This window comes from Capra hircus, chromosome 24 (genome assembly GCF_001704415.2).
Source record: "Capra hircus breed San Clemente chromosome 24, ASM170441v1, whole genome shotgun sequence".
NCBI lineage: Eukaryota > Metazoa > Chordata > Mammalia > Artiodactyla > Bovidae > Capra > Capra hircus.
The window spans coordinates 41,134,387-41,151,371 of record NC_030831.1 but is presented as its reverse complement, the minus strand read 5'-3'; the positions used below and the strand labels follow the sequence as shown (position 1 = coordinate 41,151,371).

General features: G+C 44.8%; 1 protein-coding gene across 7 annotated transcripts in view; it reads right to left on the bottom strand.

Annotated features, from left to right (window-relative positions):
• Positions 1-16,985, bottom strand: part of PTPRM (protein tyrosine phosphatase, receptor type M) — a 654,986-nt gene that overhangs the window by 193,498 nt on the left and 444,503 nt on the right. For all 7 annotated transcript variants that reach the window (XM_018039452.1, XM_018039446.1, XM_018039449.1 and 4 more), the window contains one exon: positions 16,028-16,160. In XM_018039452.1, the coding sequence (XP_017894941.1) occupies positions 16,028-16,160 (133 nt within the window). The remainder of the gene's footprint in view (positions 1-16,027; positions 16,161-16,985) is intronic.

The window sequence follows — 16,985 nt, the reverse complement described above, 5'->3', positions numbered from 1 at the left end:
TGGTGTGCTGCAGTCCATGGGACTGCAAAGTCAGACACGACTGAGTGACTGAACACCACCACCACCTCTGGGAGGAGTGGGGGGACGTGGTGGGAAGAGGGCCCAGGGCTCATGTTGGCAGGATCTGCTGTCTATTCACTCAATTTTATGATCCTAACCTCAGGGGCTTCCAGTCAACCTAGTGACAGTAAGGCTGCTTAGAAACAGGCAGACCAAAGACCAACTCGGGACCTGCCCACACAGGCTTCACTCAACGGAGAGGAGCCATAGCGCTACATTTTAGGCAACGTGCACTGAATTTATTTTCTTTGTTTTCTGTTTTTTAATCAAATCCCTAAGGCTGAAATTGTAAAAATTCTGCAGCCTGCACCAGGGAGTGATGTTGACTGGACCTGAAGTGCTGTGAGCTTCTAGAACGCTAGACACACTCACGTTCTGCTTGCTGGTGATCTGTGCAGAGTTGCCGTTACTAGTCAATAAAATTTAAAAAATTGACAGCTGCAAGAGCCTCCGCCAGCACGACCCACATTCCACTCGCTGGTGTCTAAAAATAAGGCACGGGGCACATTGCTGTCTTCACTTATGACTGAAATAAGCAGTGCCTCCCCGGCAATCTGGGCACATGTGTTTTGGCTGGTTCCAGGCTGACGGCCGTCCTGCCTGGCTTTAGGAGAGTATTAAGGTGACAGTTCAGGAGGTGCTTTTCAGAGGCAATTTGGTCTCCTCGCTGTCACTGCTGTCGGTAACAGTGCAGGAACACTTTGGGCTGCCTGCTCTCAACATGGCTAGATGTCTTTCTGCGGCCCTCCTAGCCTCAGGTAAACATGCACAATCATATCCGTTTTCTCCGGCTGTCGGCCAGACAGAGCAACCCTCCCAGCTTCCCAGGCCTGTGAGTCCACAAGGCAGACACTCCATCACAGCCTAGCCCCCAGTGCCAAGACTGGTCCAACCAAGGCTCTAAGGCTGACTGTTGGGTAGAATGGTGAGGGCAGTCCTTCAAAACCTGTCCAGACATCCTTTGCTGTTTAATCACTAAGTCATGTCTGACTCCTTGTGCCTTATGGAACGCAGCCTGCCAGGCTCCTCTGTCCATGGGCTTCTCCAGGCAAGAATATTGGAGTGGGTTGCCATGCCCGCCTTCAGGGGATCTTCCCGACCCAGGGATGGATTCTCCTGCATCTCCTGCATTGGCAAGCAGTTTCTTTACCACTGAGCCACCTGGGAAGCCCCTCAATGTGTCACAGTCAACAATCATTTAGAATCCAAAAATCTACTTTAATTTGTCTTTCTCTGTCCTACTTAGTTTCTTTCTTAGTTTATGGGTCTGTTGTTATGGCTATTTTCTTTTCCTTAGCTTCAGTCACTGGATTTGTTATTTTTCAAAGCTCCCAGCTTAATTATTGTAGATTCTTCACATATTACCATTAAAGTTAGCAGGGTCACATCTGAAAGAGAAATGATTGCTGAATGCCCTCAGTTTAATCTAAAAAAGGTTGAGGCTGATGTACTGGTCAGGATAGTAATTACAAGATATTCAGAGAATCCAGAATTTTATAAGTCATAGAACACATGGTATTAAAATAATTGTTGGTGACGCCCTTAGATGCTCTGTGTTAGGATAAGGACCTGAACACCACTGAAGAGTGTTACCTTGTATGTCATCAGACCTATAATTTTGACCTCTGCGACTGTGAACTTGTTAACAAAGCTCATTAATCAACCACATTCATACTTGAGTTGGTTTCTTCGTTCATATAATGAACCATCATTTTACTTTGTGACTTCTAACTTCAATTAAATTTTGTTGCTGTTGTTGTTCTTTGCATCAGTGTAGATCATAAGAGTAAAAATGTATATGGAATAAGAACACACAGTTTATACTGCTTTCCTTCCTTAAAATATTGTCAGGGGCTCTGTGCCTGGAAGGCTTCCCTTGGAAGTTATCACTGCCAACCTGGGTATAAACTGTGGATGGCAGGGTGCTCAGGATGGGGTGAGAGACCTCACCACTGCCACACTGGTGGCTATCTCACCATATGTGTGTGTTCATGCATGCTGTCGTTCAGTTGTGTCCAACTCTTTGTGACCCTATCGACTGTGGCCCGCCAGGCTCCTCTGTCCATGGAATTCTCCAGGTAAGAATGCTGGAGTGGGTTGCCATTTCCTCCTCCAGGCAATCTTCCTGACCCAGGGATCGAACCTGCGTCTCACATGTTTCCTGCATTGGCAGGTGAGTACTTTACCACTAGTACCACCTGAGAAGCCCATGTCACCATGTGAGGGGTGTTCAATAAACTAGAACTGATCTAGAGCCAGGTGAGGTTTACAGAATCAGGCCAGCACCCCAAGGTTCCAGATTAAAAAAAAATCACTATTTTAGAACTTAGGGAGGAGTCTCAGGGTGAGTTAGAAACTCTTTGGAGATCCTGATGGATAGATTATTTAAGTCCAGACACCAGCACAGTGGTCATTAAGACATTAAACTGCTGCGGAAGTGAAGGCAGTGGGGCTCAGGCACGGAGCAGTTTTCTGCCAGGGAGTGACAGCGGGTGGTCCTGGCCCCAGAATGAGAGTGGCAAGCCATGGAGTCACTCTGGGCTCCTGGCAAAATGCTAGATGCCCACCGAGCAGAGGGGGCAGGGATGTGGTCTCGGGTCTGCTCCAGGAGTCCCCACAGCCCAAGCAGCAGGACATTCTCATGAGCTCAGCGCTGGGGTCTTGGGCTGGACACTGGGTCAGCTCAGAAACTCCAGGGCCCTGGAGATTATTTACATTTGGATTCTCTTTCTTAAAGACAGGTCATAAAGATGGATGTGTGCTGGGTTGCAGGTAAAGGACACACAGGGAAATACATGACCTTTGTATTCTCAGACGATAGCAGATCCATAAATCCTGTTCCTTCTCAAACCCAGCCCACGGAGTCAACAGCCACAGTGCTAGCAAGCAGCTTGGTTCTGTCACCTGGGCTCGGCAGGGGGAGAACCCACGGCCTTCGGGGCTCGGACTGGGTCAGCCAGCCGCAGTCTATCAGGAGGGCCTTGCTGATGGGGGCCGGCTCCCCGCCACCCTCTGTCACAAGACCCCATCCACATCATGACCCTGACTATGACCAGGCGTGAAAGCCAGCAGGGCCCTGTGGACCTCTTGGGCACAAAAGCCTTCCTGGGTCCCCCACTCCTTGATTACAGGAAGTAGGCTTCATTCAGTCCCCAGGACCTTCCCTGACTGAATTCAAGGGGCAGATTCAAACAGATGCTAATCAGGGAATGGAGGAGATAAAGAGACAAGGGGGGAATAGCCAAGAAACACCAGTGCAGACTTGGGGCAGGTACTGGTTCCCCTTAAGGGATACACATAACAATAACTCTGAGCTGTTTAGCAGGTACTGAAATCCCCACCAGGTGGGAGAAGTTAACTGTCTACTGCCCACAAGCAGGGAGATCTCAGACCAGTTGGAACCAAAATGCTGATGATGCTGAAGCCCATTTATGTCATCACCAACCAATCAGAAGAAAGTCTATAAGCTGACCACGCCCTTTTTTGAACCATGACTATAAAGAGCTTCACTACCCGTTCCAGGGTGGGACACATAATTTTGAGGGCATTAGCCTGCTGTGGCCCCCCTTTACCTGGCAAAGCAATAAAGCTATTCTCATCTACTTTATCCAAAACTCTCTCTGAGATTTAATTCAGAGTCGGAGTGCAGCCGCCAGATTTGGCTTCAGGGGCAGCCTAGGAACCTTTCTCCTATGCAGGGGAACTGTTTTGAAAGACCAGGAAGATGATTAAAATAGCAACAGAATTTGATAAATTTAATGTTAGTCTTCTGAATGATGGCGCTCTAATAGATGTTGCAATCTGAAGCTCCTCTAGATTCCAAAGTTTCCCGACCTGGCTTAGAGAGAGCAATACAGAAGTCAACAGCCATTTTATGCGCAGCCACTGAGTAGAGATACAGAAGTCAACAGTCATTCAACGTGCAGAAGGACGGGACTGCTCTCGTCGCAACCATTCTACATGCAGCCATTGAGTAGAGGTACAGAAGTCAGCAGCCATTCTACGTGCAGAAGGACGGGACTGCTCTTGTCATAAACTGGGGATCCACTATCCAAACTACTGTCAGCATTGCAGACGAGATAAACGAAGCTTAAATGATCATGCGTTTCCAAGCAGGAGCCACCTATTCACCTATTTGAGGGCATCTCAGGAGCCGAGGTGAAGAAGGAAATGGCACCGAACTCCAGTATTCTTGCCTGGGAAATCCCATGGACAGAGGAGCCTGGCGGGCTATAGTCCATGGGGTCATGAAGAGTTGGATGTGACTTACACTAAACTACCACCACCACAGACGCTAAGGACGTGGACAAGGAAGGAGTGCGTTGTCTTTTCCTGGCCTAAGACATCATCTGCAGCCAGAAGCGCTGTAGGTGAATTTCTAAATAGGGTCATTTTCACATCTCCTGCTTTGCTTATCTTAAAACAGAATTGGGAATCAGCAATTGATGATTGGTGATTGGATACCCATTTTATCTGGCCAACAGAGTATCAAAAAATGGTTAGTCGCCAATGATAAAAACTTTAGTAGATTTAATAAAAGAAGTCAAGACTTTTGGCTTCTCCAGGGGCTGAAGGGAAGAGGACTGTCTGTGACATTTCAGCACACCTAAGGGACCCAAACAGCCCAGATCTTCTCTAGACTTGGTCTTCTCCAGACCCCCTCTCACTACTTGGTCAGCTTTCCTGGCCCCCCGGGAGGCAGTTTTGACTGTGATGCTTAAACTAGGCCTCCTGCGACTTTCAGGCCCAAACTCTGAGTCAGCCACATCTTGATAAATTATAAAGAAGAATCTTGATTATTGTGACTGCGGAACCATGGAGATGGCAGATGTGTTCAATTAAGCCATTCCTCATGCAGATACCCTCAAGCATGTCCAAGTGTCCCCTAAGGTGACAACACTGCTCCCAGATGACAGCGCCGAGCCAAGAGTTTCAGCTAATGCCTCGTCACCACTTTGTTCCTGTGGTCTTAATGTACTTCTGAGATTCCCCGCCCCCTCCTGTTTTGTTTAGCAAAGGTGAGGACTACTCCTAGGAATCAGGCACGGATCCACTTTGAGGAGTGGCCAAGTTCTTCCACGACTGACTTTTGACTCCAAACCCACCACCCGGGTTAGACACATCAGGTGAAAGGATGAAGGATGTTCTGACACACGGACATTAAGCCGCTCAGGAAATGGCTTTTCCCTGACTTTGTTTCTCTTAATGTTTTCCTTCTGACATAAAGCCAGGGAGCTAATGTTTATCATAAATTCTCATCACATGCATTCGAGGGAGCAGAGCCATGTGTGGCAGCGGGGGTGCTGTCAGTGGCTACAGGGCTGCAGACCCACGTGAATTACCAAGACACGAGGCTGAGCGTTTCCACTGTGAGCCCGCTGAATGGAAGACCTGGAAAACTGGATATTCTAATTTATTTAGGGCAGGTGCTCATTGTATAGAGAAAAATTCATCCTGACGCTCTAATTCATTTTGTGAATATAATAATTTCTATCTCAATTGTTGCTTGTGAAAAACAGGCAGGGCAGTACACTGTTTATGAAAAATGTTTCAAAGGTGGTTTAAAAATAAGTGATAATTTAAGTAAATGATAGCTATGAGCCCATTTTTCTTTTAATTAAGCTGTATCTGAATTTAAATATATCCCTATTCATTTAAACGATTTTAATACATCAAGTTGAAAACCTAAGTAATTGTTATTTCAGATGTTTAAAAATTATACTTTTCAAAAGAAGGAACCTGTTCACCAAAAAACCTACAGTATGGAAAAATCAATACAGCATCTTGTATTATAAAACTTACACATCCCTATAATAAACAGCAATTCAAAGTCCAGGGTAGTACTGAAGGACTTGTGTGAAAGAAGTGTTTTCAGTCTTTAATTACTAAATATACTACACGTCCACTAGCGGCAAAGACTGTGCTAGGTGTGAGAAGGGTGTCAAAGATGATTAGAAAGGACCACATCACAGTCAGTAACATGCTAGGATCTAAGAGCAGAGGCAGATGGCACCCAGGTAATTCAGGAGGCTGAATGCATGGAGAGGGCAGTCTGAGCACTGTGACAAGGGGGATCTGGGAAGCACCGAACACTAGGTCCACGCTGGAATTCTGGCATCGGGCCATATGGCTCCAAGTCATCTCAGGAATATAACTAACATAAGAAAGTTATATTCATGCTTGGGTGTGCAGGAGAGAGAAAATGGGCCATGCTTAGATGGGGTTACCTGGCCTACATTTTTGGCCAAGTTTTGGTTTTGTGTTGCTCTTACAAACAAATAGAAGGAGGTTGGACTTAATAAGTGAGTCAGTTTTTACTTATTGCAGTAAAACCCATAAAAATAGCTTTACTTTAGTTTCACCACGTCAGTGCCAAGAGGGGAGCTATATATGAAAATAACCCAAACTCCTTCCAATGGACCTAATGAAGCATGATGCACCTTGAAGGGCAAAGTCTGTGAGGATGGTGGGCAACAACATGCCTTTCCTATTTGTCAATACATTATTTTCTGCAGCATCTCGTAAAGCTGAGATATGAAAAAAAAAAAAAGAAAAGAAAAGAAATAACATCCTCTACTAATTAACAAGCTAGCTCCTCTTTATCTTCTTCATAAATGATCAAAGAAGATTAAAGATTTCAGCTATAATTTCTTTCCTTCTTAAAACGAAACTCAGACTTATGTTAGAAGGATCATGAAATTTGCCTAAAGAAGTCAGGTTAGACACTGGTTTGCTCTTTTTTTTAACCTATGTATATTTCCTATAGTCAAAGTATTTTTCATTAGTGTTTTAGTCATTAATACAAAACAAGAAATAATTGAAGAAGTGATAATACTGAATCCACAGATGCACTGACCAAGAAGACAGGTTTAGCAATGTCTGCTTAGGATGATGGTTGTCATCCCATCATCCTAAATGAAGCACCCTCAGCTTTCATGTCCTGGGTGTTTCCTACTCTACGAAATAGAATGCAAGGTCATGTCAACATGAATGAGATGGACGCCCTCTACAGAGCACAAAGAGCCTGGGGGGACAGAGCTGGGAACATCAACACAGCATTGGGGGCCAGCCACCTCAGAGAACCATCAGTTTCAGTGGAAAACATGCAATCTCCTTACAGGTTCTGTTAGACTTGAACCTCAAGGGTAAGATACAGAGAAAGAACATGTTTTAATAAGCTGTGCTAGATACAAGATACAAAAGAGCTGTGGTGGAAAGTTCCAGGGTACTCAGGTAGGCATCAGTAGGACGGCCGTGCCCTGAGGTGGCAGAGAGAGCCCAGCTCAGGGCCGGTCTCATGGCCAGAGGGTTCACCCTCAGATGCTTCTGTGAGAGCTGAGAGGCCGGGGCTGTGAAGAGGGCTTGGGATCCCTACAGATGCAGGGTGCTACTCTGGATATGGGAGAGAGAGAACCCCGTCCTCTGTCCTGATGACCGGCCCTGGACCAGGTCTGGGTCTGACAGGTTCAGATAACCATAGACAGGCTGCGCCCACTCACATGACCTTGGGGCTTAGCAGGAAACCCCCAAGGGAGGCACTATCGGGGCTCCAGCACCTGGCTTCCTTCTCTGTAGGGAGTAAAACCTGGGATGGAGCAGGGGCCTCAGCACAAGGAAGACCGTGGGCCAGTTTGGTTGGGAGTAGTTTCCTCTGTGCTCCCAGCTCGAGTCTCCGCTCAGACCTGGCCCTGCTGCGGGGAGCATGACCCATGCTCTGCAAGTGGACGCCACACTCCCTCCAGCTCCTGGTCCTGCTGGCTTCCGGGGGCAGAAACTAAGACTTTAAGGTGTGTGACGGGCCTGAGAGTGGACAGTGAAGCAGCATGGTGTGTGCACTGACCACATAGTTAGTACTGGGGCCGGCACCACAATGCCAACGACACATCGTCTTCTCCAAACACTCTAAGAAAGGTCTATTATGACGCCTTCCGGACAATGTGCGTGCGGGCTTGCTAAGTCACTTCCGTCATGTCCAACTCTTGTGAGCCCATGGACCGTAGCCTGCCTGACTCCTCTGTCCATAGGACTCTCCAGGCAAGAATACTGGAGTGGGCTGCCATGCCCTCCTCCAGGGGATCTTCCCGACTCACGGATCGAACCTGCATCTCTTAACATCTCCTGCATTGACAGGCGGGTTCTTTACCACTAGCACCAGCTGGAACCCGTTCAGGGCATTACACTGAGGAAACTGGGATCACAAAGCCAGCAGCCTGCAGGCCACACAGCTCGTGGGGGCCTGTGTCGGCCTCCCATCTCCAGGGTCCTGCAGACCCTCCACAGCCCCCAGACCCTAGGGTTCGTGTCTGAGAAGAGGGAGTGAAGCTCAATTGCTGAAGGCTTACTATAAAACTCAACAAAGCTCTCTCACTCACTAACCAGACGAGGACACAGCATCTTCTCTGCTGTGAGTTCTCAGGAGAAAACCCATGGCTCTAAGAAGGGCATGAACACACACATTCGAAAGGATTTACAAAACGCTTCTGTTAAGGAGGAAGAGGAAAAAGTGATCCTGCAGCTATTCTCCAGTGATAGCTCAGAAAGGAGATTAAAACATGCTGCCAGTTTGAAAGACATGTAGATTTCCGGCAAGAGTAAATAGCAACAAGATGGTGACTGTTCAGTGTCTCTGACTATTGGTTACACAGAGCAGCTAAGGTTTACTGAGAGAGAGGCACCTCTGAGCTTGACTGCTGAAACCAGGGAAGCAGGTGGGAACAGTAAGACACACCTGGATGTACCCCAGGCTCTCAGAGTACCACCCATGTGATCTTGAACAGCTTCCCGAACTTGTCCAACCAGTCCATTCTGAAGGAGATCAGCCCTGGGATTTCTTTGGAGGGAATGATGCTAAAGCTGAAGCTCTAGTACTTTGGCCACTTCACGCGAAGAGCTGACTCATTGGAAAAGACTCTGATGCTGGGAGGGATTGGGGGCAGGAGGAGAAGGGGACGACCGAGGATGAGATGGCTGGATGGCATCACTGACATGACGGACGCAAGTCTGAGTGAACTCCAGGAGTTGGTGATGGACAGGGAGGCCTGGCGTGCTGCGATTCATGGGGTCGCAAAGAGTCGGACACGACTGAGCAACTGAACTGAACTATGTGCCTGAGTCCTCTCACTTAATTTTCCTACCTTCCCCTCCCGCCCCCAGCCCCGTGAAGTACAAGTCATCATCATCACATTTCACATCTGCAAAGTGAGTTCAGAGAGGTTACATGACGCCCCTGAATTTACGCCAACACAAGGTTATGTGACACCCTTGAGTTTATGCCAACACAAGGTTACACAACACCCCTGAATTTACGCCAGCACCAAGTAGGAGCTGTGAACCAAGGTTGTGAGATTCTAAAGTCCAGTGACTGCCTCTTATCATTTTGACACTTTCTTCCTGTTAAATTAAAAAAAAACAAAAACAAACAACTGGTGCCTGTGTTCCCTACTTTCCTTTTTAAAAGAAAATATTTATAAGGAGCCCCCAGTAGAACATAGTTAAATAAACCAATAGATCAAATCCAGAAACAGTGTGACTATGGGAGCTATTCGAGTCACCACATAAAGTCCTGGTTAGAAAAGAACTGACAAAGGTCAACTTATGGACTTCCCAGGCGGTCTAGTGGTTAAGACTTTGCTTTCCAGTACAGGCAGTGAGGGTTCCATCACTGGTCAGGGAGCTAAGATTCCCCATGCTGTGCAGCCAGAAAGCCAGAATTTAAAACAGAAGCAATATTGTAACATTCAATAAAGACTTTAAAAATATTCCACATCAAAAACAAATCTTAAAAATAAGATCAATTTATATTTTACCACTGAACAACAACAAGGAGCTCATTCAGTTATCATCTAGAAAACCAAAGTACACTAGCTAATTAATTAGGAGGGCATTTCCAGACCAGTTGGGTATATGTGTGTCCTGTTTCACGTGTGCTGAAGCATGTGCTAGAGCAGAAGAGTCTTAGCACCTGATTATTATTTATACGACTACATGTTAAGTACACATAGTCTAAACAGTCACAAAGACATGGCTACACACGACTGTCTCAATATGGTTTCAGAAAATGTGATTTTGAAACAGGACTTTGAATAAAGCATTCATACTTGAGACATTTTTCACATGCAACTGACCCTTAAATATAGTGGAAAAAATTCCATCTCACGTGTAAACAAGTTTAGTAAGGGAATTACAGTTAATGTCAACTTAACCTCCACTCACATATTGCAGACATCTCTTTATTTTTTTCCCTTTTATTTATTTATTTTTTTACTTTATTTTACTTTACAATACTATATTGGTTTTGCCATACATTGACATGAATCCACCATGGGTGTACATGAGTTCCCAATCCTGAACCCCCCCTCCCACCTCCCACCCCATATCATCTCTCTAGATCATCCCTGTGCACCAGTCCCAAGCATCTAGAAAGTGGACTTTCATCAGGTTTTTCTCCCTTATCTTTTTGGTTTCATGGTGTTTTTGCATACTCTTCCTACAGTATTGAATTTTTTTCTTGGTAGTTACACTGTTTTTAAATACAATAGAAAAGTGCTAAATATTTAATGACATAAGCTGCATTTGCAAAATGTTGTCAAGCCGCTAACTCGTGTCTGACAAAAGATTGCGCCCCCCCTAGACTGTATGCCTCTAGGCTCCTCTGTCCGCCGGATTTCCCGGGCAAGAATACTAGAGTGGGTTGTCATTTCCTTCTCCAGGGCATCTTTCTGACCCGGAGATCAAGCCCACGTCTCCTGCATTGGCAGGTAGGTTCTTTACCACTGAGCCACCTGGGAAGCCCACATTTGCAAAATGCACATCTGTTAAAATGTTTTACGGAAAGGAGAGTGAGGTATTGTGCTACAGAATGAAAACAGCCATATTTACCTATAACAGGTGTTCATGCCGTGGGAGAGCTAACATTTGCTATTTTGACCAAGACTGTGTATCTCTTTAATGATTTCCATTTTGTCAAAACTTCCGTAATTTCTATTTACCACAATGACTGAGACAGAAATATTACTGTAATTGATATAAATGTTCTCAAATTTCTAAAAGATCTATAGCAATTTTAGAAACAATAGTAAATATAATTAATCAGGATAAAAATCGATGGTGTTTATATACTAAATTTTGTCAGATGTTATTGAGATAAATTATTCCTTATGAAAAAATGTTGAACATGCAGGCATTTTCATTTATACAAATATATTTAATTATAAAGGAATGAAAATGATAAAAACTAAGTATCTTCTACTCAACTTACATTAATTTTGAGTGTGTTGTCATGTGACTCTACAAGAGATTTTTTTATTTTATAGACATTCATCTTAACACCCTTTTTTTAACATTTGCTGCATCAAAATACTGCACCCTCAAAAGAACTGGGAATGGGAAAATACTAAGAAATTGTTTTGCCTAAAGAATAAAATAAATAAAAATACACATGAAGGTTTTGTAAAGGGCATTAAGGAAAATAGGTTTGTTTTCTAGGCCAGGCTCCAGTATATAAATATTCACAAACAGGTAACAACTAGTCTAATTTGTGATAGGTTATGGTGGCTCAGAGGTTAAAGCATCTGCCTGGAATGCGGGAGACCTGGGTTCGATCCCTGGGTGGGGAAGATCCCCTGGAGAAGGAAATGGCAACCCACTCCAGTACTCTTGCCTGGAGAATCCCATGGAGGGAGGAGCCTGATAGGCTACAGTCCATGGGGTCACAAAGAGTCGGACATGATTGAGCGACTTCACTCACCCACTCACTCATAAAACATTATAGCTAAATAAAGCTGAAGGTCTTCTCAGTTTTCAGTCATTATGACTTGGGTGTCAAAGGATTCCATGAGCTAGTATGAGCTGAGCAGGTTTTGGGCTTCCCTGGTAACTCAGCTGGTAAAGAATCCGCCTGCAATGCAGGTGACCTGGATTTGATCCTTGGTTGGGAATATCCCCTGGAGAAGGGAACGGTTACCCATTCCAATATTCTGGCCTGGAGAATTCCATAGACTGTATAGTCCATAGGGTTGCAAAGAGAACAGATTTTACAGGTTCTGTTCCAGGCCTACCTTCAGTAACTGATTTTTAGAGAAGGCTGGCTCTTCAGAAGCCCACACGATCTTAGCTAAGACAATAATTGGCAACATCTTCAAGGGAAATTTGCTGTTTCCCCCTCCCAAGAGCTCAGGCCCACGTGGCCCAGCACACTGACCCACCCAGACGGTCACTACTGACTCTTCCCCGGCAGCACAGACTTCCGCCTGTATTCCCAGAAGTACTGATGCATTTGCTTCACCCACATGTTTTCCTTGGCTCAGGCTGTCTTTATGACCAATGACACAAGCTCATGTTGGTGACTGAGTCTAGCCTGGGGAGGAGTGGGTCTCCCAGTTTGATGAGCACGGGCTTGAACCAGCAAACATAACCAACACTACAATGAAAGCCAGCTCTTTCTTTCCTGCTCATTCTGTCTCATTTCATCTTTCTGCTTCTCCCCTTTATCTGAGTACCTACTGTATGACAACAGGAAGCATGTGGCTGAAAGATGAACCTTCACCAGCCAACATTCCATGGAGACTTGAATCCACTGCACAAAGTGAGCTTTGGAGGAGTGACCAGGTGTGTTTATAGCATGAGATACATGAGGAGCCTCACTGCCCTCGCAGGACGCCAGCTGGGTAGTTGTGTCACCATCAGCTGCCACGTGATAGAAAGCCTGAGAGTTTGGGATTGGGTGGGACTTCAGCTATGGTTGAGTGCAGTTTGTTCAAGTTATAGATGAATAAACTATGGGGCGAAGAAGTTCAGAATCACAGAGCTGGTTAAAGTACAGATCCAGGAGTTCCAAATATAAACTCCCTGTCTGCTAAAATCCTGTAGCTTGTTTATCAGTAACTCTCCAGCCACTTACCTGTGGTTACTATCATGTTTTACCTGGTCTGTTAAAAAAACATTTAAAATTCTAGGCTTCAATTTGGAGGGAAAACCCTGAACAATCAGAAGTTTTCGGAATTTCTATTAACTAGGACAGTCTGAACCACATGATTGTTCAGGTCAAAATCTTACAAGTTTCTGACAGATTTGCCTTACAAGGCAGCATATTCTATATTTCAGAAAGAGCAAATACCAAAGTGGCACGTGCTGTGAAAATAACCCTTTTAAGGCTGTCATCTAGTAAATAATCATGCAAATTTGATAGGAGTTATTAGAATTTAGTCTAAAGTTGTATCAAGGCCGTACGTTACCATCGGCAATTTCTTCAAATGCATAATTTATAACATAACCTCTGTGTCTTCCTGAGAGTCCAAGGTAGAATAATAGATTAATCCAGCAGAAGCAGACCCTTGGAGGATGAATTAACATTTAGCTAAGGTCATGAGGGCAACTGGATTGGTGGTTTCAGGCAATTCCTCATGGAGAACTTGCCAGATGACACAAAAATCCAACACGTCCCCGTGACTAAAAATCAACTCTCCAAAATGCTTAGTTTGAATATCTAGGCATGCAAGGGCCTAGGGCTGCTTAGAATTTATACTGGATCATATTTCAAAAAAATAGTACAAACTACCAGTACCAAAGATAAGCTTTCTATATAAACATCGAGGTGGGAGAGAAAAAGAGCATCCAGGAGAAAGTGGATGAAGGGTGATGAAGAAGTGAAAGAGAAAGAAAAAGACAGAGATGTAAGGGAGAAAGAAATAGAGACTGACAGCTAGAGATGCAGAAAAGATAAAGAAAAGGAAGCCGGGGATAAGCGAAGTGAAGAGGGAGGAGGAGGCTCCCAGCTACGAGGTAAAGGAGTTCTGGGGATGGGATGACTACAGCTCATGACTGTAGTTAATATCACTATACTAGTAGGTAAGTAAGTAAGTGTTAATCGCTCCATTGGGTCCGACTCTTTGCAGCCCCATGGACTGTAGCCCACCAGTATCCTCTGTCCATAGGATTTCCCAGGCAAGAATACTGGTCTGGGTTTCAGTTCCCTTCTCCAGGGGAATCTTTCCTGAACCAAGAATCAAACCTGGGTTTCCAGCATTGCAGGCAGATTCTTTACCATCTGAGCTCTATGTATATACAACACTATGGTGCTATATATTTAAAAGCTGCTAAGAGAGCAGATCACAAAAGTTCTCAACACAAGAAAGAATCTTTTAAAAATGGAGTGAAATTAAATGATGTGTGACCAATGAGAAAGGAGGAAAAGGTGGATGACAAGAGGGAGGAGGAGCTGAAATGATGGGGACTAGCTAGGCTTGTATGAGCCAGGACAGAGCCTCGTCCTGAGGCCTCACCGGACCAGTAAACAAAATACAAAAGAAACAGCAAGGAAAGCTGTATATGTATGCCCATACATTTGGATATTAGCTCACCCCTTAAATATCCCTGTGATATATCCAAGGTTTGACCTTCACCTTCGACCCCCTTCTGACAGTCGCCCTGAGTGCCCATATTCGAGCCCTAGCTTCAGCTGGGCACACGTGGATGGACGACTCCAACTGTGGACAGCACTGGATGCCAGCACACCCCACCTGCCCAGGGGACGTGTCCACTCCATGGCACAGGAAGACTGGACATCAAAGTGCAGAGCTGAGCTCCCTTCCTCATGCCCCACCTGTCCTAGCTCATATACACCCCACGACTGGGGTAGTGGGGACACCCCCACCCACAGCCAGAACAGGTTCTTTGTGTTACTTCGGCTCCCCAGATCGACCTACAAGTGGCTGCAACCTCCTGATGTTTCTAAAGTTGCTGGTCTTCCTGCCTTGAGCCTTTTTCTCTCCTCGCTGGGTTCAACCTTAACACTGAGTGATCTTTCTAATACAAAAAGCACATCCCATTACTACCTGCTTAAAGGCCACCAGTGGACTTAACAACCAGGTCTAGCTCCTTAGGCGACCATACAAGACCTCCTTGACTTGGCTCTGTCAGCCTCTCTATCTGCACTTCTTGTCATCTATAACCTTGCTCACACTCTATCATTGTTTTAGATTTTTCTGTAAATTGAAGTTGGTTGATTTACAATGTTGTGTTAATGTCTGCTGTATAGCAATGTGATGGTTCTTTACATGTATATATATGTATATATATATATGTATATATTCAATATATTCTTTTTCATGTTCTTTTCCATTATGGTTTATCACGGGATATTGAATATAGTTTCCTGTGCTATACAGTAGGATATAATTGTTTATAACTAATTTTAAACTACATAAAAATGGATTATTTATCTTACTGCTTTTTGCCATCTATCTTTTATGTTGATCATTTTTACATAAACTGAACACTGTATTATTAAGCAAGTTCTCATTTCCACAAGACAAAAGAGATTGTGTATTTTTCATATATTGGAGGCGACGATTGCTTTCTGCAGCCATACGTGTTTTTCTCCTCCCTTGACCACCCCTGGCTAGAAAAGGCAAGCTTACTACACCGAACAAGTTACTGTCCTTGTCCTTATGTGTCCACGCCCTGAGTCGCTGTCTGTCTGATCCTGAGAGTCCCTCTCTCGTGGCACACTGTGCTGTTTAATTCCCTGACATGGTGCCTGCACATAACGCAGGGCCAAGAAACTCCGTCATTGACATTATCTTCCTTATCATGAGAAGGAGAAGTCTCTTTTCTTGTATTCCCCAAGATCTATTCTGTTGGTAATAAGTATTAATACTGAACATTTCCTGGTGAACAAGTGATTTTACTGATTCTGCTGAGCTTTAAGTACCAACTGGTGGGTAGACACCTGATCCTTAATGCTGACCTGGCACAAGAAGCTCTTCACAGTCACACAAAATCACAGCTGCAGCCTCCAAATGTTTTTCCATAACCTTGACTGCTACATGATGCAAAATACGAACCACCAGAGCCACAGGTGTGGCTTGGTCATCCAAGACAACGGACTAACAGAACACTTTCATGCACGAGAAGCCTCTTGGCCAACAGTGGGCCAGAAGCACCTGCACGGCAACAGCCAGGGGCTCACCTTTTCTTCATCACCAGCACAACCCCAAGAAATATGATCACGAACAGCAGGATGCCAGCGATGACCCCCGCAATCTTGACTGTGTGGTCTGTTTGCTTCTCAGGTTCTGGGACTGGTTTTGGAGTGGCGGCTCCTGCAGGAGGTGGGGAGACAAGAAGAAAGACACGGTGGGTAAGGGAGAATAAAAACATTAGCTTTTAAAATTTTCGCCACCTTTAACAGAGTCGTAAGACAGACAGACAGGCTTTGATTTTTTTTCAGCAGCTTTCACAGGCGCTGAAAGGGGTGTAATTGTTCTCATTGTTCTTCCATATTTCACTAAACCCCAACACAAGTTGGAAAGCACACCCACGCCTGACCTTTTTATGAGAGACTCTTCTCAAACACAGTTTTTAAAATATTTTTATTCCTCTATGGGCTCCCTGATCTTTCTGCCTTTTTAAAAACTTCCTAACAACACAATAGACATCCTCAGCCTTTATCCAAATTTGATTTGCTGGAACATTTCCCCCAATTATTTTCATAAATGAAGCAGTAATTCCATAACATATTAGCCCAAACACCTGGAGAGGGGAGATAAGCTCACTTACTGTGCATTTTACCAGCAATTGTTTTTTTTGACACAATACAGATATTCTGCCCCCGCTGACACCCCCGCCTTTGAAAAGCTAAATCTAGGTCACATCTGGTAGGCAAAGACTCCTTCTAAGCAATTTATTCACAAAGTGGGAAGCAACCAACAATCACACTACTGTCGCCCACATTTGGTAACTGTTTAAATGAGATAACCAGGGCCTGCCAGTGGCTACTGTCTTAGCTCTCCCAATTCCCAAACACCGTCCGTCCTGTTTACAGTGTAATGCAATGGAATGTCAAATCTGTGTCTGATGAGATATCCATTACCTCAGCTAAATGAGCTCGGGATGAAAAATATTAGGATTCTAATGTTCTATTCACT